This window comes from Ochotona princeps, chromosome 6 (genome assembly GCF_030435755.1).
Source record: "Ochotona princeps isolate mOchPri1 chromosome 6, mOchPri1.hap1, whole genome shotgun sequence".
NCBI classification, from domain to species: domain Eukaryota; kingdom Metazoa; phylum Chordata; class Mammalia; order Lagomorpha; family Ochotonidae; genus Ochotona; species Ochotona princeps.
In genome coordinates this window covers 40982117-41009130 of record NC_080837.1, presented here as the reverse complement: position 1 = coordinate 41009130, position 27014 = coordinate 40982117, and the positions used below count along the sequence as shown (strand labels likewise).

Sequence of the window (27014 nt, the reverse complement as noted above, 5' to 3'; positions counted from 1 at the left end):
TATGTTAACTAGTTTCACATGTGTTTTGTTCACTGACTCAAAATCATCCCTTTATTTAAAACAAAAACAAAAAAAAAAGGAAAGAAGAGATTGTGTAATTAGTGCGTAATTGCTTTGGATATTTTGGGTATTTGGAGGAGAGGGTAATTCAAAGGCCAGAGAAATTAAACTTTCACAATGTTCTTTACCATCTGTAATTCCATTTTAAAAATACCCTCTAAAGACAAGCCTGACAACTTACAAATAAATGAAGGTCTGTGTTGTTTTGGGAAAGAAAAATTAGCATCAGTTTTAGCTGTGATGCAGTCTTATTGATTTTAAGTTAAATGTGAGAGGACCATTGGAGTGTGAGAAATCAAGAAATTATTTAGTTCATCTCCTCTGCAGGCAAGTGTCATGTAAAATAACGCCTGACCAATAGTCAGCCACCGTCATGGGCTTCAGAATGTTCGAGGAAGAAAATAAGAATGTCCCAGCACCACTTCCTAATTAATACTTGAATAGCCTAGTAGAACCAATTGGAACTTGATGGACATCTGTCTTACACCTTTATTACTTTGAGGTGTTTGTTTAAGCTTGGGGTCATCACTTACCTACTTGGCTACTTTGTTCATGTACAAATTGAGGAGTTCACATACTCAGAAATAGTATGTTTCATTAGGTAGTCATTATATGAAAAGTTAAATTTGTGAGTCTGGAGGCTATCCAGTTTGCCTCTAAGTGATAGACACGTGTATTTTGATCATGAACATTTGAATTATGATATTAAACTGAATAGTAATGAAATATGTCAGATTTTAAACTAGAATTTGCCATATTCCCTGGATGAGGCAGGGTTACAGGATTCAAATTTTGATTTCATATCCATTCCTAATCATTTGAGAAAGTTAAACTGAAAGTGCTATTTTATTCTATCACTATTTTTTCTTTTCCCTTTCAAATGTTATTCTTACTTTTTTTCTTCAAGGAAAAAAAAACATTACCTAAACATCTAGTTTCCACTTGGATTTTAATCATATGTACCTTTCACTTGCGTATATATGAATTAATAAAAGAACATTAATGACATAAATGGCAAAGCTGACTATAGAGGAAGTCCAGCTAGTAACCCAATTGTAGTATTAGGCACAGGTTGGTGTGAAATTGTACCAAACTTTGGGCCCAGCACAGTAGCCTAGCAGCTAAAGTCCTCACCTTGCATGTGCCAGGATCCCATCTGGGCGCTGGTTCTAATCCCAGCAGCCCCGTTTCCCATTCTCCTCCCTGCTTGTGGCCTGGAAAAGCAGTCAAGGACAGCCCAAAGCTTGGGATCCTGCTCCCACATACAGGAGACCCCGAGGAAGCTCTGGCTCCTGGCTTTGGATTGGCACAGCTCCGGCCATTGCAACTGCTTGAGGAGTGAATCATAGGATGGAAGATCTTCCTGTCTCTCCTCCTCTCTGTATGTCTGACTTTCCAATAAAAATAAAATAAATCCTTAAAAAAAAGAAATTGTACCAAACTTTATGAAATGGGTAAGTACATGATTGTTTTAGAATATGAAAACAACTGAGGTAGACAGGGTACGGGAGTTAAGGCAACATTGGGTATGCTTGAATCCCAAATCAGAATGCCACTTTGAGTCTTACTTCACTTCCAGCTCTGTGCTAATGCACCCTGGAAGGCAGCAAGTGATAGTTTAAGTTCCCCTGCCACCCACAGTGGAGATCCTGATGGAGTGCCTGGTTCCTGCTTTAGGTCTATTCCAACCCTAGATTTTTTTTTAGGCATTTGGAGAGTAAAGCAGTAGATGGAAGATTCTCTCTCTCTTTTTCTCTCTCTCTCTCTTTCTTTTTCCATGCCCCTCCTCTTTCTGTCTCTGCTTTTCAAGTAGATGAAAAATAAGTAAGCACTCAAAGCAAATTTTTAAAAATAAAATACTAAAGATTACTGAAAAATCAAGACATTTTTCTCATCAGTGTTCAGGAAAGGGTTATAGTCCTTTTCTTTAGCACGAAGGTGTACCTTAAATTCAGACTATTGGGACTAAGGAAGAAAACCAATCGCAAAGGTCATAAATAAAACCTTAAACTTTAGGTCAAGTTTGGCAGCTCTGTGCCTTGCTGATGTGTGGTGAATTGAATCAGGAAAGAGAATTATCAGCCTAGATAGGCTTTACAGAAAACATGTATATTCTTAAATATATACTTGTCCTTTATTCAACTATCTCTTCTTTTGAACATTAAGCATGTGCAGAGAACATGTTGCTGAGAGTCGGACAACAAATAAGAAATTTAAAAATGAAAAGGGAACATTGTTGTCCTAAGAGCAATGCCATGAAGCCCAGAATGTGAGAGGCAGGTTTGTGCAGAGTGGTAATGAGGCAGCAAGAAAGCAGTGTGAACTGACCTACAGGTAAGAAGTTTTCAAGGTCTGGGAGCCAAGATGGTAAATCAAAACTGAACAAAACAACATGAAAACTGAAACAGGAGGAAAAGCAATGAGTTTAGTAAATAGAGGAAGGAAAAGATGCCCAATATAGAATATTTCAGATGTGAGGACCAATCTCTTCCTCTGAAAAATAAAAATCTGATGTCACTAGTAATGATACAGGCTTTTAGATACTATCCTTTGTGTACTAGGTCAAATTTATCGTGAGAGAAACAGAGGAGTGTCTGAGAGAGGAAGAGAGAGCAAGTGAGAGCATGCACCACTTGGACTTTGAAGTTTTCTCCAAAAAAAATGAAAAATGTCCTCCAGCCTCACTTGATGTTTAAGTCTCGGGGTTTGGGTTTATCTTATTTGCACATTAATTAAGTCATGCAATGTAGATTGTGAGTGTTGTGTATTAGTGATTTTGGTGCAGTGGACAAGAATGCATTGTCTGCCTTTTAAAGAGATTTTTACCATGTATAGTTAGTTTGCTTGGTGACCTCTAAAATTTTGTTTTGATTTGATGTCAGAAACATAATCATTTTTCATTCTGAAACAGATTTTAGCATCTGCAAAGGTAGATCAAGCTAGGATACTTTTAATAAAATATTAATCTATTTTAAGGTCAACCCAGCTTTTAAAACTGATCATCAGCTACCTAAAACATCACTTCAAGGTGCTGGAGTTGCTTCTAATAAATGTCTTTTCAATTAAACATTCTTGCTGTGGTCAGAGTACAGTTAGAAAGTTTTCCAGTGTGATGTGTCTATAGCCCTGTTTCCAAATTGTTTTGTTTTTAAAGTTACATCAATTTTTACTTTATTTTCTCAACAGTTTCTTTAAAATTTTTTATATTTCAAGAAAAGGGAATAGTTTTGAATTCTGGATATTTTAAGCACATTGACATTTTAACAAAATTTAACTTAAATATCTACTTTAAATATGTACCCTGTCATTAAAAGGTTATTTACGTTTAAAATGCTGACCTTTCAAGATACACACAAGAGTGTTCTAAAACAGAGTTTCTGAACATTGGCCATGAAACCACTGTCTTGGACTGACAAATGGATTGGAAATAAGTTACCCAACACTGGGAATGGGCCATTAATTTTAATCAAAGGTGATGCAGGAAGGCGAATGGGATGCATGACAATGTCAACAGCCCAGTAGGTGTTAACAGACCACACAGCCTTCCTTGTTACTTGGTTGGGCCATTAGTTGAGGTTGGGTGAAGACAGAAAGCCATGTCTGGAATTGAATGACCAGGTCACTCCAAAATCTAATGGAGAACTCCCCATTTCAGAAATCGCATTGTAATGCCATTAGAAGTCAAGGACAGCATTGAGAACATATTGGAGGATTTTCAAGGCAAGCACCTTGCCAGTTCTTTCCCAACTTTGTCAGGTTCCTATTTTTCTTTTTTCCTTCCTCCTAAATGGTTCATTGATATTTACAGAGGATTGAGTAATCAGACTCAGTTAAAAAAAAATCTTGAAGCCTGTTTGCTCTTTTAGAATTACATATTGTTAGCTTTAAAAGTCTCATAAATGCCAGAAACAATGGTACAGCAAAAAGAATGAAACAAGATCATTAATTCTTTGTGGTGATTTCATTGTCCTTGTCCCTTTCTTGAGAACAGAAATAGTTTCACTAATTGAAACTAAGCTTTCTTAATTGCTTTAGGGAAAGCATTTGTTTCATAATTGCCAAGGCCACTGTGCTTGTGCCTTGTTGTAAATTGTCAATATTGGCTGATAACATTAGTGATGTTTATGGGAGTGAAATCCTTTCCTTTCAATCTGTAAGTCTATTTCTTTATTTTGAGTGTTTTCAATTATAAAAAAAGGTAGCATGTGACAGCTTGAATTAATGATGTTTATAAAAAAGACATAAAATGCAGAAGGGACAAAGAGCATTTTTATATGTATCTTCAGGTTTGTTAAGAAAGTTCATTTATTCTGACACAGCACTGAATGTATAAAAAAGACATGTATGAGTGCATTAGCAATTTTTACACATGTTTAAGAAAGAAAAGCAATTATAATCCTGTCTTGTTAATGGGATACTGTTATAAGTAATGGTATTTGTTCTTCCTGTAGACGAAGATCAGCTCCGTGCAAAGGGTTATGACAAAACACCAGACTTTATTTTACAAGTACCAGTCGGTAAGTCTTTTAAACTATGATGTAGCTTTGTTTATAAAGAAATAGGATATATTTTTTCCATATTTGGAGGGGGTGTTGTTAATGTGTTAGTACTGGAAAATGATAACAGTGTTGATTAGCTTAAAGGGTAACCTAGTTGGAAATGATCATCTTAAAATAGCAAAAGAAATAGATTCATAAGGAATCTATGCCGTAACTAACATACATCTGAGAATGAATATGACTTGTAAAGACATCTTGGTTGCGTTTGCAACCTAGTGCTTTAAAGCACCATTTTGTTGAAAAGTCATGCTTATCACGCTCTGTTTGATATGTCACTTGCCGAATTATAGTCAGTCTCCAGACCAGGAGAGATACTTTCATTGAAAAATATAATGAAAGCAAAAGGACATGATTGCAACATAAATGTTCCCTGTAACAAACTTTTACAGTGTGTTGTGTTATAATTAAATCCATAGAGGATGGTAGGAACTAAACCTCAGCTTATTAATGTGAAGCCCAGAGAGGCCTGTGCAGAGTTGAGAATTTTCAATCTTCCCTTCTCCATCTATTAGTAATGCTTTGTCCCTTAGCTGTAGAAGGGCACATAATTCACTGGATTGAAAGCAAAGCCTCATTTGGTGATGAATGTAGCCACCACGCCTACCTGCATGACCAGTTCTGGAGCTACTGGAATAGGTAAGGTCCCATTATTTTTCTCTTAAGATGAACGATACTCTGCTGAAATCTCATTAGAAGAAATATTTTGTTTAGCTGGTAAAAATGCTAGTTGCCTTTGTTCCAAGTAAATATGGAGTCGTGATTAATGTATTCCTTACAGATAATTTAAGCTTCTCGGCTTTCGTAATATTGCTTCATTTTTTAAAGCTAAAAATCTATGTGTGGGGTCAAAATTCTTATAGGCCCCATCTCAAGTTTACAGTGATAACATTGGTATCATTTAAAATATGGACAATGAAATGTGCTATAAATTTTGATATTGATACTGGATTTTTATTCTTTTCATATGAAACGTATGCTTACTGTTAGGTCACCAAAAAATGACCCATCCTCAGGTTTCTGAGGACCATATCTAAGCAGTCTCATACATGACAGTCATCTGCTGCTAACCGGGGAAAACAGTTTCCTTACCAGCTTCTGTCAGCATTCCAGAAGATACGGAAATGTCAGTGACTAAGAAAGGGATGGGCACAGGAGTGGCTGTTTTGTTGAGTACCCACCACATGCCTAGGCCTACTGATTATTTCAACTAATCCTCACAAGGAAGTTTACTTTTATTCACACATCACAAACAACTAAGCTAATACTCAAAGTGAGAAAATACTATACCATCCAATGCACATTATCACAGACAGACATTGCTCTCCCACTCCCAACCCTGTACTAGTTCCAGAACAATGCTGTTGTCATTTACAACGCAACTGTTGAAACTTTGGCTTTTTCTATGATCGCAGACTTGAGTTTTCACACCACAGCTTTTCTGCCTTCGAACAAGAGGTAAGTCAGATGGTAACCTTCCTAAGTGCTGTGTTGTCCAGTCACGGACTAGCAGCAAGAATACAACAATAAGAGAACACTGGTTCAGATTGTACGGATTCAGGCAGCAGCATCTGTGGACAACAGCATTGTCCTCGTTGCAGGGCATTAGGAGTGATAAGCTGCAAATTTGGCATTATATTGTTGTTCAGCTCTGCAAAAAGCCAGCAGACCTCGCCTATGGCAGCTGTGCTAAACTAAGCCTACTTTTTGCCATGGTAACAATGATCATGACAAAATGCTGAACGTAATGGCTTTCTTGATTTTCTTGTGTAATTGCGCGTGGCATCCAAGCTTTACTTTACAGGGATGGAGGAGGAAAGCGCAAAATGTTTTAGAAATCAATGCTGCTTCAGCGTTTCCTGTGTTTTATTCAGCCATTATTCAAATTAGCAGTAATGTGACAAATTGAATTTTAGATTTTTTAGCAATTTTATGATGAGTTTGAAATAGTAAAGAAAGCATCATTTTTGATAGTATGAAAAAAAAAGCAATGACAAGAAAATCAAATTGCATAAGTTCAGGTTACTAACAGATGTTAAAAGCCAATCAACTCTATCAGTATTCATTGAGACATTTTCCCACTTTTGGTAGTGGTCAGATTTTAGATAAGAAACAATTACAAACTGAATCCCAAATAGTTGGGCCTTTTTGAAAATTCTGAAAGCATATCTTCTTTTCAAAACAACTCAACTCTACCCACTGTGTACCTAGCACTCACCATTTAGAGACGGATTAATATTCTAGTCATTGTGTTGGTGGATTGTGGATTATTGACATTACTGAAAGGGGTCTGAGTGATAGATAATTTGATGGTTTTCCTTTGGGCTGGATTTTTATATTATTTTGTTGCATTCTGCTGTTTTATCATAATAATGTTTTACTTAAACTATTGATTTACATTCCCTGAACACATCCTTTGAATAGATACCTGGTAGGTTGGCATCACTCGTTTGATAGGGAAGGTCAGCCTTGGTTTTAATGGTTCAGATTATTCAAGGAGGAAACAACCTTACACAGAAGTCACTCAAGTCTTTGAATATCAATAGGGATGTCAAAATATCCAAGTGGTACCCAAATTCAAAATAAAACAAAGGCATTTACTTGGATATAAATTTTGGGTTATGATAATGACACATTCTTATCAGCAGCGGGACATTTTTACAAAAAAAGTGAGTCCTTTGAGAAAATACAGAAGTCTACATTTTCATCTCAACCCCACTCAGAGCAGTGGCTAGAACTCATCAGAGTGAGAAGAAATTCTGTGCTATCTGTGGAAAGCCTGTCAAGGGGGCTACTGGTTGGCTAATTGCTTTATTTGTGTGATAAGCTTCTGATTAATATAAAAACTATTATTTAATTATCACATTATTTTCAAATTAAAGAGTGGATTTTAGAAATGGTGATATGTTGCAGTGGTGAAGTTGCTACTTGGATCCCCTGTGTTCCATGTTAGAGTTCCTGGTTTGTGTTTGGCTGACAATCTAGCTTCCTGCTATTGTGTACCTTGGGAGGCAGCAGATGATGGCTCCCGTATTTGGGTTCCTGACCTATCTTGGAGGCTCAGATGGAGATTCTGGGTCCTGGCCTTGGCTTGACCCGTCTGTGACTTTTGCAGGCATTTGAAGTTAACTAGTGGATAAAACAGCTCTCTCTCTTTCTCTCTTTCTCTATGTCTACCTATCAAATTAGAAGGGGGAAAGGTTATTTTTATAAGACTTTTAATTTTTTAGAATAACGTAGAAATAACTGTAGAGCCTCTAATTCTATAATTAAAACTTATGTATGGTTCTTTTATAATACATTAATAGTCACACTAAACATTTCAGCACTTTTGACATGGTAGATCTTCCGTTCTTATTTATTACAACATTGTCTGCTCCTGGCTTCCAAGACAGCATTTTCCTCTAGGGTTAAACCCTCATGTCTAACACATACTCAGTCTCCTCTGCTGGCTCTTCTTATACTTTCCAGTGCTTAGTCTGAAAATACCTGGAAGTTAATGCCCAGCCCTCTGCCCTCCTCTGTCTACACTCTTCCTTCAGGACCTTTCAGGGATCCCTTTAGGTCCTGGTGCTTTGTATTACCATGTCTGCCCTGCTTTCTGATAGTTATTACCTCTAACCCTAGTATTTCCCCTGAGCGCTTAAGTGTTTGTCCAGTTAGTATTTCCTCAAGTTTTTCTGACAGCTGTCCCAGACTCAGCAGGTCCAAAACTAAAATCTTTTTGATTTCTACTTCCCAGTCTCATTACTCCCATTTTACCTCCCAGTTCAGCTAATCATGGCAGTTTGTCGAGACATTCCATCAAAATCCTTTGTAAGATCACAGATCCATGAGTGAGTTCTTCCAGCTCTGTTCTCACTACATTTCAAAGCATGTCATTTATTAACACCTCTAATGCTGTCACCTTGGGCTGTTGGCATCTTTCACTCAGTTGCTCTAGTTCCACACTAATCTCGTGTCAACTTTTACAGCCTCAAGTCAACATTCCTAGCCCAGCCAAAGCAACTCTTGGAAAATATAAATTGGGTTATGTCACTTCCCTACTCAGAAGGTCTCAGTGAGTTCCCATCACACTTACAATAAGGTTCAGACTGTATACTGCAATGTTTCAAGTCCTGTAATGATTTGTTTTGCTTCCAGTCCCAGGTCCCTCCCTGTATACCCATCTCCCTTCACTTACGCTCTTTCTTTCTCTCCCCTGTACTTCTTCAGCCACACTGGCTTTCTTGGTCTTCCTGGAACTGTTTGATGTCTTTCTAGCTAGTCTTTCTGCTTGACATTCTGTTTAGTTTAATCTCCACATAGCTGTGTCCTCACCATATTGAGACCTTTGCTCAACAGTCCACTCCTTGGGGAAACCTTCCCTAACCCTGCGGTCTACCTTGTATAACCCTTGCTTTCTCATCATAATCCTTACCTCCATTGATAGAACAAATAAAATATACTTTTAAACATTATATGAACAGTAATCTGCTTATTTGAATACAAGCTTTTTTTTTTTAAAAGAGCTTTCTCAGGAATGAACATTTAGTTTGGTAGGCAAGGAACCCACCTCCTACAATGGAGTGTCTGGCTTTGATTGGTAATTCCAGCTTCCTTTCAGTGTAAACCCTGGAAGCAGCAGACATGGCTCTAGTAATGGGATTCCTGCCACCTACATGAGAGACCTTGACTATAGCCCAGCCTAGACGTTCAGCCCTGATTCAGACACTACTTGAAAGCAGCTGATGGAAAATTGATTTATCCATACATCTGTCTTCTCTCTCTCTCCATCTCTCTGCCTCTCAAATCACTTTTAAAAACACACTTTAGCTTCTAATTGATCGGGATGATATTCTGCCAGCCCTGCCTTCGGACCAGAGATGGTCTCCCCAAGAAGCTGTTGAATTTATCTGGACAATAAGATGCTGGACTCTATGCTTGGCATATGTTTGCAACGAAAGAATCTCAACTGAATTTGAACTATAATACTGCAACAAGGTGGAGGAATCCACCATGGGGGAAGGGCACAGGAAAAGGATGGGGGAATCCCAGAGCCTATGAAACTGTGTAACATAATGCAACATTTAAAAAAAAAAAAAAAAACCTACACTTTTGGGCCTCTTGGCGTGGCCTAGCAGCTAAAGTCCTCACCTTGAATGTGCCGGGATCCCATATGGGCGCCAGTTCTTGTCCCGGCAGCTCCGCGCTTCCCATCCAGCTCCCTGCTTGTGGCCTGGGAAAGCAGTTGAGGACGGCCCAAAGCTTTGGGACCCTGCACCCATGTGGGAGACCTGGAAGAGGCTCCTGGTTCCCGGCTTCGGATTGGCACAGCACCGGCTGTTGCGCTCATTTGGGGAGTGAATCATCAGACAGAAGATCTTCCTCTCTGTCTCTCCTCCTCTCTGTATATCTGACTTTGTAATAAAAAATGAATAAATCTTTAAAAAAAAAAAACACAACACTTTAAAAATCTGGGCCCAGCACAGTAGCTAGCAGCTAGGCTCCTTACCAGAATTCCAGATGGGTGCCAATTCATATTCTGGCTGCTCCGCTTCCCATCCAGTTCCCTGCTTGTGGTATGAGAAAGCAGTAGAGGACTGCACAAACTCTGGAACCCTGCAACCGCGTGGGAAACCTGGAAGAGGTTCCTGGCTCTGGATCAGCTCAGCTCTGGCCGTTGCGGCCGTTTGGGGAGTGAATCAAGGGACGAAAGTTCTTTCTCTCTGTCACCTTCTCTATGTGTATCTACCTTTCCAATAAAGATAGATAAATCTTTTTAAAATAATTTTAAAGAGCTTTCCCTTTTATATTATTATTTCTAACTGCCATATCATCAGTTGTCAAATCATCAGAAAGTTCCTTTAGCCACACCTATCTTGAAATTTTTTCAATTCAGACACCATTCCCAAAATCAGAATTACTAGATCATAAGCTGCCTTTCTTAGAAGTAGATCCCAACCCAAGTATAAACCTTGGCTGAATTACTCAAAACTCCAAAGTCTCTGGTCTTACAGTATTAAAGGAGACGAGTGCCTGTCACTTTAAACTTAGGTCTGGTGATAGACGATAAAGTGGGCAAGTGTGTGAAAATATTGAGAATATTGGGTGACCTTACTTGACAAGAAACCAAATGCTATAAAGCACATTAACAGTACCCAACAGCTGCTGATCAAGAACATGGAAATCATATCCGCAAGTTCAGCCTGCTGTGTGCCATCTGGGCACATTCAGGCACATCATCATCAGATCATCAGTAGCGTCTGTGGAAAGCCAAGTGCACTGCACAGATGCACTTCTCTGCTTAGAAAGGCCTAAGATTCTCTGCTTGAAAGAATGAAGCAGTTTCTTTGAATGTGATTTTCCACTTTTGTGATCTTTGAAGTAACACAAAGTCTATTGGATTTGACTCCAGGCTGTGCCGTTTCCTGGTTTCATGACTACAGAAACTCATAGAACCTTTCCAAGACTTGTTTTCTCCTCCATAAAATGGGTTACCTTCATGGCCTGTGGTAGGGAAGGTCAGATATTAATGCATGTGAGGCACTTTCACAGTGATTGGCAGTCAAATATTATTTTCCTGTGTATCACTGTCTGGTAGAATTTAGAAGTGCTCTGATTGCAATTTTCTGATAGTCTTGCCAGATAAACAATCGGCTAATTTTAGCATTTAGTTCAGTGGCATTTCTGAGAAATATTTCTGCATTCAAAGATTGAGTATTATGTCCCTCTCATGTTCTGCTAGTAATTATATCATGTTCCTCGAAATTTTTTTCTCATCCCCTTCCTCCAATGAATATTTATTTGCATATTATCTATTTGTTTGATCAATCTATGCATGCCCAGAATTTAAAATGAATGAATTTGCTGAAGCCTGACAGACAAGAATGTTTTGAATCAGTGGTTGAGGACTATGGGAACAGTTGTCTAGCATGGTATGTAGGATGCTTACATGTCATGGTGCCTGTGTTCGATCCCTGGTTCTCGTTCCTGGCTATAGTTTCCTAACAAAGCAAACCCTGGAAGGCAGGAGTACACAAGTAATTGGTTTCCTGCTGTCCAAATAGGAACCAGAATTGTATTCTGGGGAGTGAACCTGTAAATTAGAGTTTGTTGCATCTCTCTGCCTCTCATTCCCTTAGTCTGCCTATTTCCTTCCATCTCAAATAAATAAATAAATATTTAAAACAAACTGTTGTGGAAGAAATGGTGCCATTTAACTGCAACAGATCCAGGATTTTTACTTTGAGAATGCCATCTAAGACCAGTGATAAAAATCTTATTTTTCTGAAATTTTAGACTTTTAGATGTACAAGCTTTTGTAGATTTTATAAAATGTAGCATAAGTATACTTGCATGAAGAGTTTTAAAATAGAAAATAACTGATAACCAAATGGCAAAATGTATTTTATAGTTTTTTTAGATAAATATTTATAGTTTTATGTTGATTATTTGCATTCTCAAAACTACAGCCAGTTCTCTGGCTTGAAATGTGACATGGAATGCCTTGGAAATCCTGAGCAGAGGATAATCTCTAGTTTCTTTAGAGGATGCGTGAAACTGGGCCTGGGGCAAGAGTACAGATGGAGACCTATATACCATGTGTCTAAATATTTAAAGTTATATTTCAAGTTAAGAGACATTAAATAAAATATATCCCATCCCACATGAAGAGCTGGAGGTTCAGATTTGCATTTAGAAATCCCAGACTCCTGGGAGTTCCAGGATGCATGCAGTACTGCAGCAATAGGTGGTCCCACTGCACAGCCCACCTCCCTTCTCTTGCCATCCTCAGCTCCATCCTGCCCTCCTAAGACATCAACTCCACAGTTTCATTCCCACCAACCACTTCTCTCAGGCCAGAGGGAGACACTGTGGGAGCCCGCACACTAATCAGGTGGTTGAACCTGAGGGCACTATGGGCTTATACAGGCCCTGGGAGTGGACTTAGAATTCTGTTAAGAAAGGTCCAAGGTTCCTGCTACATGGAGTGAGTGTACAGTAACATGGGGTTGGTGTCAGGCATCAGATGGGGACATATACTTGGCCATGAAGACTCTTCACTTGGATAGGTTGGGATATGGTCAGAGAGTCCAGAGCAGGGTCATGTAAGTCTTGAGTCCAGTGCCCAGACCCTTCTTGAGCAGGTATAAAGGATAATATCAAAGGAAGCAAACATGAATATTTTTCAAAACTATTTTTTTGTACTGGTGTTAGGATGTAAAGGAAGAAGAGCACAAGAGGAAATACAGTCGTGATCATATTTATGTATCACTGGAAAGATTCAGAGCTTAGTTCCATCTGTCAGGTTTTTGAACCTTTGGCTCCAAAGAGTCTGCCCTCCTAGAAGCAACACTGAACTAATCCCTTTTGCCACAAGAATTGATTTGACTTTAGTTCTTACTTCTAAGTGTATATATTTTTAAAGATCAGTTATTTGCTCAATGGTCTAGTGATTGGTTTCCCTAGTCTGTAATAACTTTAGAGGAGAGGCATTTAGAACAGGATTGCCAAGCAGTTAAAGTGGAGAAAGGTATTTTTCAGAGGATGGCCACAGTTTTTTCCGTATTAAGATAGTTTCAGGAAGCCTGCAATTAGGCAAATCACAGATTCCCAGTTATTTCAGTCTTGTTAAAAACAAGGCTGATTACATCTGTCTTAAGTTGGAGTATGTGCCTCAGCAATAGCAGCTCTTGCAAACCCTCAATTACAGCAGCCTCTGAAGGCACAAATGCGTGTACACTAACAAGTAGTCATCAGCAACAAGAAACAGATCGACTAATAATTAGCAAACGCACTGGAGAGGGCTCCTAGCAAGGTAAAATGTAATCATTTGCTTTTCTGTCTTTTACAATGGAGTTGGTTATAAGATGCTTAAGTTCCGTTGTTCCAGACAAACACTTGACTCTTTGATTAGCCAGTGTAATTCGATAAGGATGAGGAAGGTATTTCCTGTATATTCTAGCAAGAATGGTTTCTTCTAATGGTTGGATACCATTTTTTTGTGTGTGTCTCATATGTGAAAACAAGGAATTCTTATTTTCTGCTTTTGTTCATTGGTGTCAAGGATGACTTTAGAAATACAACTAAACAACAAATGTAGTTTTGATCTTTGTGGTGATATTTGTAATAAAGAGATAGTTGTTGAGGAAGTTGAATGAGTTACATCAAAGAGTTAAAGGAAACCAAACAGACGTGGAGGATGGCCCAAGCAGTGGAGGATGGCCCAAGTCGTCAGAGCCCTGCCTCCACCAAGGGAAACCTGGGGAAAAATCCTGTCTCTTGGTTTGACCTGGTTTAGTCCTCGCAAAAGGGAGCAAATTAATTTCTGTCTCTGTAACTCAGATACTGAAATCTTAATCACAGAAGTGGATCATCACAGTCATCCACAGAGGATGAGAAGTCAGTCACAGAGTCCACCAGTTGGAATTGAAGTCTAGAGTACAATTGGCGTCAAGAACCTAAAAAATACCAAATCATTTTGAGACTAATTGTAGAATGGTGGAGATCAGCTTTAAATCAATGCTAACATGGCACTGAGGTCTTTTGCAGTGATTCTCAAACTTCATCATATGTTTAAATCATGTGGGTACTGCATTTATGTGCACTGTACCCCCTGAAGAACTGACTAAGTTGTGTATAGTGGGGCCTGTAGTTTGTGAGTTTGTATTTTATTTTGAAAATTTTAAATAGTGATGTTAATCTGGATCTAACAGTGAAGGTTACTTCTTTATTTTGATTTGCCTTAGCCCTAGGGTTTGTTTTATAGATTTATTTGTTTTTATTGCAAAGTCTGATACATATAGAAGAGGAGAGAGAGAGAGGAAGATCTTCCATCCATTGGTTCACTCTTCAAGTGGCCACAGTGGCTGGAGCTGAGCCGATCCAAAGCCAGAAGCCAGGAGCCTCTTCCAGGTCTCCCACACAGGTGCAAAGTCCCAAGGCTTTGGACCATCCTTGACTGCTTTCCCAGGCCACAAGCAGGGAGCTTGTATGGGAAGCAGGGCTGCTAGGGTTAGAACCAGTGCCCATATGGGATCCCAGTGTACTCAAGGCAAGGACTTTAGCTGCTAGGCTACGGCGCGGGGCCTCAAACCCTATGAGTTTAAGCATATCTGTTTCCAGAGTCCAAATGAGAAGAATAATTGCTTCTTAAGGAAAGTTAGTTTAGTTCAGAAAATGCTTACAGTCACTGTGTTAGTCAGTTGGAACTCAGTATCTGGGTATACTTGTGACACTGGTTAAGACACTACTTGGGACATTGGTTTCTGGCTCTTGTCTCTGGCCTGGCCCACTCTGGTATTGCAACTGTTTGAGGAATGATTTAATGGGGGATATCTCTCTCTCTCTCTCTCTCTCTCTCTCTTCCTTCTTCCCTTCCTTTCTCCTTCCCTCTCTCCTCACCCTCCCTTATCCATGTGTATCTGTCTGTCTCTCTCCCTGTCCCCTTGCCTTTTAAGTAAAATTTTTAAGAGTGAATAATAGCACAAATGGACATCATTGTCTTGCTCTTGATCTTGTAGAGAAGGCATTTTATCTTTCATCATTCAGAGTAGTTCTAGAGGCCAGTGTTGGCACAACACCTTGAATTGCTGCCTGTGATATTAGCAGCCCATATATTGAATGCCATTTCAAGCCTTGCTACTCCGTTTCCAATCCAGCTCCCTACTAATGTGCCTGGGAAAGCAGTAGAAGATGGCCTAAGTACTTGAATCCCTGTCACCCACCTGTGAGGACTAGATGGAGTTCCTGCCTCCTGGTTTCAGCGCAGCCCCACTAAGACAGTCACAGTCATCTGGAAAGTGAAACAGCACACGGAAGTTCTCTCTCTCTCTCTCTCTCTCTCTCTCTCTCTCTCTCTCTCACAGTCTGTCCATAACTGCCTTTTAAATAAAAAGGCAAAGTAAATAAATACATCTAGAAAAAAGAATAGTGTTAGGTATAGGATTTTATAGGCATGTATTTCAGTTTGAGAAAATCCTTTATATTCCTAATATTCTGAGAGTTTTTAATCATAACTGAATGTCAGATTTTGTCAAGTGCTTATTCTGCATCTATTAAGGTGATCATATCGTGGTGCTAGTTTTATGGCTCAACTGACTAATACTATGCCTTGTAGTGCCAACATCCCATACAGGGACCAGTTGGTGTTCCAGCTGCTCTACTTTCAGTCAAGCTCCCTGTTTGTGGTCTGGGAAAAGCAGAGGAGGATGACCTAAAGCCTTGGGACCATGTACCCCATGTGGGAGACTCAGAAGAAGGTCCTAGATCCTGGCTTTGGATCAGTTCAGCTCTGGCCATTGTGGCCATTTATGAAGTTAACCAGCAGAGGTAAAATAGTGAATTTTTAAATGTTAGAACAAACTTTACATTCCTAAGATAAAATGATCATAAAACAATACCTTTATATCTTTTGTTGGATGTGATTTACTAAAGTTTTCTAAATAATTGCATCTGTATTCATGAGAAGTAGATGTCTGGGACTTTTTTTTCCTTCTTCAACTTTCTTGGTTTGGTAGCATAAGGTTTTTTGTTTGTTTGTTAACCAGTTTGTACAGAATAGTTATAGTTTCTTTCTAGGTAGAATCCCCCAGTGAAACTACCTGAACCTTTGATATTTGTGGGAAAGTTTCAAACCATAAAATCACTTTCAGGCCCGGCGTGGTGGCCTAATGGCTAAAGTCCTCACCTTGAACATACCAGGATCCCATATGGACACTGGTTCTATTCCCGGCATCCCGCTTCCCATCCTGCTCTCTGCTTGTGGCCTGGGAAAGCAGTCAAGGATGGTCCAAAGCCTTGGGATTTTGCACCTGCATGGGAGACCTGGAAGAGGCTTCTGGCTCCTGGCTTCGGATTGGCTCAGCTCTGGCCATTGCGGATGCTTGGGGAGTGAACCATAAGAAGAGAGATCTTTCTCTCTGTCTCTCCTCTTCTATCTGTATATCTGACTTTGCAATAAAAATAAATAAATCTTTTTTAAAAAATCACTTTCTTGGGCCCAGTGTTGTGATGTAAAGTGAGGTAAGGTTATCACCTGCAGTTCTAGCATTCCATTTAAGCACCAGTTGAATACAGGCTGCTGTACTTCTTACCCAGCTTCCTCCCTGCTAATGCGCTTGGGAAAACTGGTGGAAGATGGGCCAGGTGCTTGGGCCCCTTCTCTTTCACTCTCTCCCTCTTTCTGAGTCTTCCCATTTCTGTGTTTAAATCAGTTTCTTAATAAATGACGGGATTCAGGTTACTTTTTCCCCATTGCACGAGCTTTCTTATTTTGTCTTTTCAAAGTTTAGTCTTTTCATCTAAATTTCAAAACATCTTAACACATTAAAAAAATGTTCTATGATTTTTTTAATATCTATAATCTATACTGATGTCACTTTTCTCATTTGTATTCTTGATCCTTGTCATTTTTCTTTCATCCAAGTCTGAAAAGATTAGTCAATTTTATTGGTCTTCTAAATGAACCAGTTTTTCATTTCACTAATTGTTCTTGTATTGATATAAAAATTAATTTTGAAAGAGTTATTTATTTTATTGGAAAGACCGATTTACAGAGGAGAGACAGAGTGAAAGATCGTCCACTAGTTCACTCCTAACATTGCTGCAATGCCAGAGCTGAGCTGAGCTGAAGCCAAGAGCCCGGAGCTTCTTCCAGGTCTCTCACCTGGGTGCAGGGTCCCAAGGCTTTGGGCCATCTTCTGCTGCTTTCCCAGGCCACAAGCAGGGAGCTGGATGGGAAGTAGCACAGCCAGGATATGAACCAGCCCCCATAGGGGATCCCAGCACATGCAAGGCGGGAATTTTAGCCACTAGGCTACCACACTAGCCCATTATCTGTTTAAGGAACTTTTATTTTTACTTAGTAATTGCCCCAAAATGCAACAGTAGTAGCCCAAAGGAAGTACCAGTCCATTAAACATGGAAAGACAGGATAACTGATTCTATTTTAGCAATGCTTCAGGGCATATTGATGAAAAGAAAAAAAACATGTACGGATGCAGTACTACCTGTAATTTCAAGCATTCAGGGGTTGCGGAGAACACATGCTTTGTGGATCAGTGTGTATATTTACGCGCACACTTTCCTCAGCACTGTGTGGTATACGGAAAGGAGAACCACTGCAGGCTTCTGGAAATCTGTCTCTGCAGTTTTCTGCTGCTGCACTTCTTCCCTCAGATACTCCCTGCCTTTACCTACCCGTTGACTTGGCTGTACTTCCTCAGTATGGAGAGACCACTACACTTTAGCCTGAATTCATACCCTTGAACTCCCTCTAACTAAAATGCTAGAAAAATCAAAAAGCTCACCTCTGGTCTCCTCACTGGAGGATCACAGCCCTTCATTATTTGATGCCCAGTGTTCAAAAAATTATTTTGTTATCTATTGGGATCAGGAAGGGGATTCTTTCCAGAAGAGACTGAAGTTAATTTCTGTTATGTTGATTCTAGGATGAAATCTCTAAATTATTTTTTTACCTCATGGTTTAACAGATTACAAACTGGTTTGTATTATTTAGGACACACCTTTAATCCTACTTGTGCCATTTAATTTATGGATTATGTCACTTAAAATTTAGTAGAATAATCTGTGAGAGTACAGTACAAGCATCCAAGTCTTTTTTTTTCTTTCTTGTGAGATGTGTGTGTGTGTGCGTGTGTGTGTGTGTATGTTTCTGAGTGAGATGTATTCTGCCTCTCTCACAGGCTTATGGGAATTAGAATGAGATTTTTCAATCATCTTTTCCAAAAAGAAAAATGGTGTGGCTTTGGTATGATCGAGACCAAAAATTGCATAATTAGCATAGGGTTGTAGAAAACATCACTCATTGGTTGTCTGTTGGTAACATTCAGTTAAGGCTTCTCTTAAACTAAAAGCAGACAGACCATCTTTTGGTACAGGGTAGCCTGTCCACAGCAGTTTTGCCTTCTGTCTCTCCTATAATAAATGTTATTTACTTCTGAGTACCTTCTGCTGCCTACTATCATGCAGGAATCATTTGGGATGGCTGACTTACAGGTGACGAGGTTGTGTTGCCCTAGTTTGCCCTTGCGCATTCCCTTCCTACATGTGGAATATAGAAAATGAATCATGAAGACAATTTGCATGTCTCATATGCTTCTCATAAAAGAGAAATTTGTATGGTGTCTACTTTATATAAGAATATGACTTCCAGAATCAATTAAAAGTTTGAATCAAAGGATGTTTACCACTGCCATATTCTTATAAAAGTTAAATCCCTTCCTTTGATTTCCTTTTATCCATTAACACAAACCAATCATATTCATTTGAGCTTTGTTTATTCCTTCCTTAAAGCCTTACGATAGACTCTTAAGTTTTCTGTCACTTTCATTCTCTTTTTTTAACCCCTTTACTACCTGAGTCAAACACTGAGATGTTTCCTGTGCTTTATTACCCTTATTTTCTCACACAGGATTCTAAAAGCAGGTTATCTCATTAACCCCTTCCTTCCTGTCTTTATTAAATTCATTTTTGCCATTTTCTTGCCATTTGTTGCTAGCAACTTTACTAACAGCCACCATCTCACCAGTTTTTGGTTTGTCTTGCATGGCTGGTAATTCGCTGAAAGTGTTCATTATTTTTAAAATAGAACAAAATTCCTTATTTCATCAAGATGATTTTTTTAAGGATTCAAATAACTCATCAACTTATATGAATTAGAAACTGTTAGTCATCCTTGATGGCTTTAGCTATACTAATATGAAAGCACTCCATATTGATGATGAATGTGATAGAAATGAAGACATTGAATATAGGTCAGATATGTAAAACCATATGCCAGTTGTCTTTAATTGTTGTAATGTGAAATGAATTTTTTCAGCTCTGCACATTACAGTGCAGTAAGTTCTAGCACACTGGTCCATCAGTAGTGGTACAAACATGTTATTAAACTCAGTAAATGTTTTCCTTCTGTGATGAGTTTAAAAAATGATATATTGCAAAACACATAATAGTCAGTAAAAGTTTAATAGAGGGAACAAAATATGCATGTAAATGACGAAATGGCTAACACTGAACACCAACTCTGTTGAACTTGCTTGTATGATCTGCATGACAATCATCTAAAGTAGGTAATGACATTTTAGTTCCTTTCCTTGTGAGATAGTTCAGACATGGAGAGGTTAAGTGCCCAGGTCAGTGTTAAGGGGCTGAAAAGCAATGGAAGTTTCTGAATAAAAGAATGGTGTGGTCAGGATCTTGCTCAAGAATAGAAATTCTGGTAGCAGTAGATAAACAAGAAGTAGGAAATGGGAACACTAACACTGTTACACTCTTCCATTTTGAAATAATCCTTTAATTCCTAAATTATATTGGTAGCTGCGGAAATGGAAAGGACCCATAGGTACTTTCGAAAATTACAAAAACAGAGTTTGTAGAATTTGGCCAAATCAGTAAAAATGTTATTTTATGAATTGTTATTGAGCAAAGGAATTTTTGTGGTCTTAATATTGGTGGTGGGAAGAATAATGATGTGATTAATTAGAAATGAAAAACAATATAGGTCAAACATAACTTCCACTGGACTATTCACAGATGCCCAGTTGTAGCTGTGCCATGTGAAAGAACTCCAAGTGCTGGATATGACACCGATTGATGTAGATTTCATTTGCAATTGAAATAGTTGAAATAAGACTTTTCACAGAGGAAATATAGAAATTTCCTTTTTATGGACAGGTTGAGAAGAAAGAAAATCGTAAAATGACATGCATGATAACGTTTGCAAAACTGATTAACAATATTCATGAATGTCAAAACAAATGACTTCTGTCAACCCACATTTCTTACATTTGAATATTTATGAAATAATTTTAAGCTGGATGCATTGGATCTGATTATTTGGGTCAGTTGCCCTCACATGAGTTTCGGCTTTGAGTTGTGTTGGTTTTAGAGAGTTGTACCAAAAAAACATAGGGCTTTAACAATCACTCTTGAAAGAAACCTTGGGAGTTGCATTTGTCAAGCAGCTAGGAAAACTATTCATACATACCCCATGTCCAAAGCTCCATCAGCAGCCCAAACATAAAGAGCTGAAAGGTCATTCTTCTTCCTGTGGTGTGATGGTTTGTTGACGTATTTTGACACAGCAGTACAATGCTGAAAGGGTCTGACCTTCCTGCAACACTGAGGGACCCAGGTTTGGTCAGGATACCTGACACTCACTCTATTTTTCTTTGCCTTTCTCCTCTTCTGCAGATAAACATGCTCCTCAACATGAAGCGCTGCATTCAATACAAAATTATTAAAGAATTTAAATGAATCTTAATGATTACCTTTTATTTTGTAGCCTTTTCTTTCAGGTTACCACCAAGTAAAAACCCTGGCATAGAGTGGTTAATGCTTTCAATTTAAAAACAAAAATTAGCTTTTCAGAATGACAAATATGAATGGAGATTGTTAATAACTGGAAAGAGAAAAAATATTTAATTAGGTCTGTATATCATATTGCCTTTTCCTAATTTTTGTAATAGAAGCACACTTACCAGAGATCAAATATTTGGAAGCTACCTTTAAATTAGATTAACATTCATAAAGGTAAAATTCAGATAACTTTTGAAAAGTAATTATATGGCAAGTATATCACTTATTAAAATGTTGTAGAGTTAAAGAGACCAGAGTTGTGACAAGAGGATTTTTGTCATGTAAAAATATGAGTTTCAGCATTAGCTTGATATACTATGATATGGAGCTTTGATACCTGTATTGTTTCTTAATTCACTACCATAGTCACGTGGAAGTGACAGTAAATATGTTCAGTGAATTTCTAAGATTTAAAAATAAGTACTTTGTTAAGACGTTCTTTTTCATCAGAAGCCAACTCTTCAGAGAGATTTTTCTTGCCATCTCCACAGCTAGTCAAAACAAATACTCTCTAAGCATCTAGATTGCTTTTCCAAAGAAAGTATGGGGAGTTTTACATATTTGTCATTATGGTGTTTTAAGTCATTTTGTTTCCAAATGTGATAACTGTCTACTAAATGAAATCAAGATACTCTCATCCAAGATAAATATTTTCATGGCATAACTAAAATTAATTTTTGAAGTACTTAATTGTGTTAACTACTTCCTTATTTTGCATCACCGGTGAACTTCTCAGTAATACTTTGGACAATACACAGCTTCATTTGAATCTCACCACCTTTTCTAGTGTTATCATTTCACTGGAAACCAATGCTCATTACCAACAGAGCGTGTCCAGCTTTGGTGTGTATTACTACAAGGCTTCTGCTCCATTTTCTCTGGTATTCTTTCACATCAGACTTCTACATTTGTGTGCTGTAAGAACTGACAGTCGCATTCTACTGTGCTGCCCGAGGCCTGGTCATATAACCCCATGCTGCCAAACCATGGCCAACCCCATACACCTCCCCTTGCCAGGATGTTATGTAATGTTTAATTGACATTTATATCAGGCATTTTAGATACACTCCTTGTTGTATAATCTATCTACATAAGAATAGTTGACAGCTATCTTTTTTGCTTATCTGTTTCATGGATTAATTTAACTTCACAATGAAAGATTTTCCTGCTAAAATCCAAATAGCCAAATGTTTTACTTTTCGTAACTATTTTCCATGCAGCATTATAAGCCCCCAATCCACAGGTCCCACTAATTCCTTATACAGAGAATTGAATATACAGAGAATCCATTTCAAAGGATAGAGAAGGAGTAAACCCTCAATACAGCCTAAACTTGTAGTAGAGTCCCTTCTATCGAAGGCAAATTTTTCAAACACAGAAGTCTTTTAAACCGAGTTTGTAAGTGACTTAATGTCACTTGTAATATAGATTCAGCTCTTCCAAATTCAACCCCTTGGCACGCAGGCATAAATTAGCCTCATTATTTCTGCTACTATGGTATTTTCTATCCATATTTTCTTCAGAAAGTATACCACAAAGTTCTATTGTTTTAAAAGGCTCCTGGCCTTCTCCTATAAGTCTTAGTAAAATTTCTTTCTTCATGGTGATGAAATAAGTATATACTATCAATTATTTTAAAAAGCAATAATTCATTATAGATGATCATAAATGTCAAGAAGCAAAGACCCAGCTGAAACATTTTGTCACTAATCATGCTGTTTTTCTTCTAATTAGTTAATTTACATTTTACAAATTAAGGGTAAAATTCAGACAGAAGATAACATCATAGCTTTAACTGACCTATATTTGTATCTGCCAAATTTAAGTTAATTAGAAATGTAGATGCTGTTTGTTTTATCTGTCAGAAAAGCTCATCTTTTTCTTAAAAAAAAAAAAAAAAGTAGACATACTTTTTCCCCCTCAGCATTTATCATCTAAATAATAGTCTTGCCAAGATGGCAGCCTCATAATAAACTCTTTTCCGTAGAGTGATGGGTAATGAAGCTTGCTTGTGAAGGCAGCGAAAAATGTTGTCTGGCCAAATGCATGAATATGATGGCTAGAGAATCAGTGGACTTTCTCAGTCATCAATCTTTTTAGTAGCCTCTTATACATCTGAATATTTTGATAGATGATCTAATAATTGAGTTATCTATCTTTCTAACTATCAGAGTTGCATAAAAATTATTCTCACATGCTACTGAATATTAAATATATTAGGCATCCAGTAAATTTTTCATAAAAGAGCTAAAAGGTGAAAGATTTCTGTTATTCCACAAAAGTCTTGTAATATATTGAATATTAAGCCCACTGAAATATTCACCTCTTCCTCTGTGAGAAGCAAGTATTTTCTTAGAAAAGAGGACATAACTGTTTCAAGTAGAATGTTGTTACTTTGGCTAGTGAGAAGAGGATTGTGATGCATGTATAGGTACAACTCATTAGGGTGAAATGGAACACACATACTGATCTAACACCAAGGACACATTAATGACACAGCTTCCTTAGCAGAGCATAGATGGTATGAATACTAGATGCCAAGAGTGACCATATGACTTTATGTACTCATCATATTCAAAGGAAGATGATCCTACAAAAGGGAAAATTAAGCTCTCCGTGTATTTTTGTAATGAACAAGTCATTCTTTTCTTCTTCCTATGGGAGAGGGGGAGGTACGGGAGGTAGTGATATTATTTTGGTGTGTTTTTTTTTCATCGTACACCACTGTTTAAAAGCTTATCAACATAAACATGTTTTGCCAAGATTGAAAAAGTTCAGGAAACAGATCAGCCTCTATCTTGTAGTGATAACTTCCCAATAAGCAATATTAAAATACGTTTGCCCTGGAAGAGGAGGCATTTGTGTGTAGGTCTGAAAGGTTACCAATCCTGTACATCTTGAAAGGCACTCAAACGAGCAGGGCCTTGCAAATTGGATTTCTGTTAGCCCTGATGATAGCTCTTCATCAGTGGAATGGGAGGAAATAGTATCAATAGCTCCAACTCTATATGCCCTTGGGTTTTTGTTTGTTTATTTGCCTGTTTTGCTTTAAAATGCTATGTTTATTTTTGGACTCTCCAAAATGGTAACAAATGCTAAAGTTATCAGAAATCATTGTTAGTTATTAAGGTTCTAAATAAACCTTATAATACGGACAATTATTCTTAAGTGCTGTTTCATCTGGAGAGTATTTGGAGGGAAAAGACACAAAAGGTCAGAAATAAATGTGGTATCATGTCTTAAATCTTGCATTCTGTATAATTCCTAAAATTGATTTCATCTCACAAGTGTGCTGTTCATTTTAAGATGCTAGGTTTTTTGTCTCTTCATTTTCTGGTTTTAAAAAAAATAATCATTGAGAAGGCTAGTACCAATCATGGAAATCCCTGTATGGGGAGGAACTGTTATTCTGGCAGTTTGATCTTGGTTTGGGGAATTTTTGCTGTGATAAAATGGATCCTAATGTAATTTTAAGAGCTGTGTCTGAGAATTTTAAGCTTATAGCTATCTGTATAAGATGATATATTTAAAACTTCTTGAAGTGATTATATTAGGCAGGTTTTAAGGAAGGACATAGTAATTTCTTAATCACATTAGTAACATTTGAGTTCTTCTGACCGGTTCTTTGATAAGCATCACATCTGTCACTAGTTTTTGATAGGAACATTAAGAAGTTATGTCCTTCTGTTTTGAATGATAAATATGCCTTTGTCATGAATACTCATAGGCGACCTAGGATTTACATCTGAATTTGTCCAGCAGTTACGTCTGTAACTGCCCGGCTGCTGTAATAAGTGACATGATTAGTAAAATAAATAAGTTTTTAATTTGCCATGAGTGGTCCTTAGATGGTGACATCAAGACTGTGTGGGCTCTGATGCCAGAAAAAGTTGTCCTTCCCCCACAATTTTTTTTTTTTTTTTAAGATTTGCCATTTATCAAGAGGCAGTCTGCCACTGGAGATTCTCTGTAAACATTTTCATTTTAATTCAGCTAGCCATCTCTTCAGGTTTTATTATTTAAGCTTGATCACTGGTAGTTTTTATCAAACTAATACGGTTTGAAGTTGACAAGCTTCTGGTGGTAAAACAGCAACTCTTAAGATTTGTTAATCTATTTATGGTTGAATATAAAATTTCTTTAGACCGCTCTCAATATCAAGATCTGTGTCAATTATGTTTTCTAAATAAGTTTCTTTGATATCTTTGTCCTCACAGAACTCACAGGCATCTACTCAAATGTATTTTTCTGTCTGTTAATTATAAATACACTGCCTACACATGTCTACACCTATCATTTCAGTCATCGTCAAGATATTTACACTGTCAAGTTGAAATTGACACTTTATATTTGACCCTTCCGCTAAGAAAATAGAACCATAAAAATTTTAAATACTGTGAAGTCTCAACGTTCCTCTTTTGTGCATAACACAGTATTTTATTTTTGCCGTTATTTGTACATAATGAGTAAACAAATATTTTAAAGTTTTATAGTAAATGTTTAGAATCTTCTTAGTAATAAGCATTTCATTTTAGTTTTATGTAAAAGCAAATACCATCTAAATTCTGTGGTTTTGCAACGAGTAGCTTCAGTAGAAATCTCACTACCTTTTGCCTACTTCATCTTTATGATTCAAACACAACTTTTTAAAAGTAAACAGAATAAAACTTTTTTATCTCATCTTTTCCAGTAGAATTGCTTAGTTATCTAAAATAATCAAAGCAAGTTTTACCTTGGAATGGTGCGATTCACATATATTTTAGCGTTAGCATTTGTCAATAAAATGCACTGAATATGGTCCCATCTGTATAAGAACCTCACTTACATTTTGTTTGGAATCAGTCCTCACTCCACAAAGACACTAATCTGGCATTTTGTTTGTATCAAAACCGAAATTTATAAGTCCTTTAAAAAGAAACAGTCATGATTACCAAAGAAATTATATTAAGGCAAAAAATGTGTAAAATGAGAAGCTAACCCTTGATGACTTTTCTTTTCGTAGTATTTCCTAGATCACCTGTTTCATGGGCAATGAAGTCTTGTTCATATTTGCTTCCCGACAGAAAGTGATCACTTAGCCACTCCAAAGTCCAAACCCTTACATTAATTGAGATTTTTGTACTGTAATGTGAGTAGCTGAGTGTTTGAGACCTAAGGCTTTCCCCAACTTGGAGACAATGATGCCAGTGAGCTTCTGTCCAGAGTTAATCAGCTGCAGAATTTGTAAACTGCACATGTGTCAAAGTTGAAAATGTTAGCACTCTAATAGAAGCTTGAAAAGGTTATATCTGATAAAAGCCGTCAGCAGTTAAAGAAAGTGATTTATGGGGATGTAATGACACAAAATGCCTCATTTATCACTCATATATAGATAGGTTAAGGTTCTTGTGTCATACTTTTAAAAACTTGACCACTTCAGATTGTCAAAATAGCTACTTAATTGCCCTTCATCCTTTTCATTTTGAATTTATTTCATTTGAGTTTGGTAATTTTATCTACTATTGCTTTACTGTCATTCACTTCATATGGTTCCATTTAAAGTCATTCATATTTTGGATTTTCAAAAACTGTACATCACTAATCTTTTTGAAGTTTTATTAGCTAAAGCTGTTGCCAAGAAAGACTAAACCAGTCTTATATATGTGAATTTACATTTTTATTAGCACAAATACCATGAAGATGTTTTAAAATTTCTTTTTTCTAGCAGTTGATTTTCATCAACAATTATCTAAATTTTCTGTGTACCTTTCCTTTGAAAGTTTAATGTGAATTTTAAAGACAGATCCATGAATTACTTTACTATGCTTACAACTCTTTACTGTTCTTATATTCTTATATTTAAGTGCCACACAAATCTCATTTAATGAAAACATGCTTGTGTGTTTAAATGAGCCTTACAGTATAAAAAAATAATAAAACAAAAATTAAGAGATATACCATGGTTTATATCTTCTCTAGAATGATTAGAAAACCATTCTCAATTGTTTCTTTATAAATCTATCTAAGAATGGAATTTTTAAACTTGGAATTGCTAAA

General features: G+C 37.4%; 1 protein-coding gene across 2 annotated transcripts in view; it reads left to right on the top strand.

The window, feature by feature from the left end:
• Positions 1–27014, top strand: part of CDIN1 (CDAN1 interacting nuclease 1) — a 204722-nt gene that overhangs the window by 113661 nt on the left and 64047 nt on the right. The window contains exons 9-11 of one of the 2 annotated variants that reach the window (XM_058666099.1): positions 4512–4577; positions 5150–5255; positions 5965–6383. In XM_058666099.1, the coding sequence (XP_058522082.1) occupies positions 4512–4577; positions 5150–5255; positions 5965–6025 (233 nt within the window). In that variant the 3' untranslated portion in view covers positions 6026–6383. Of the gene's footprint in view, positions 1–4511; positions 4578–5149; positions 5256–5964; positions 6384–27014 lie in introns of those variants that run through there. The other variant, XM_004578193.4, reaches the window with a different exon arrangement.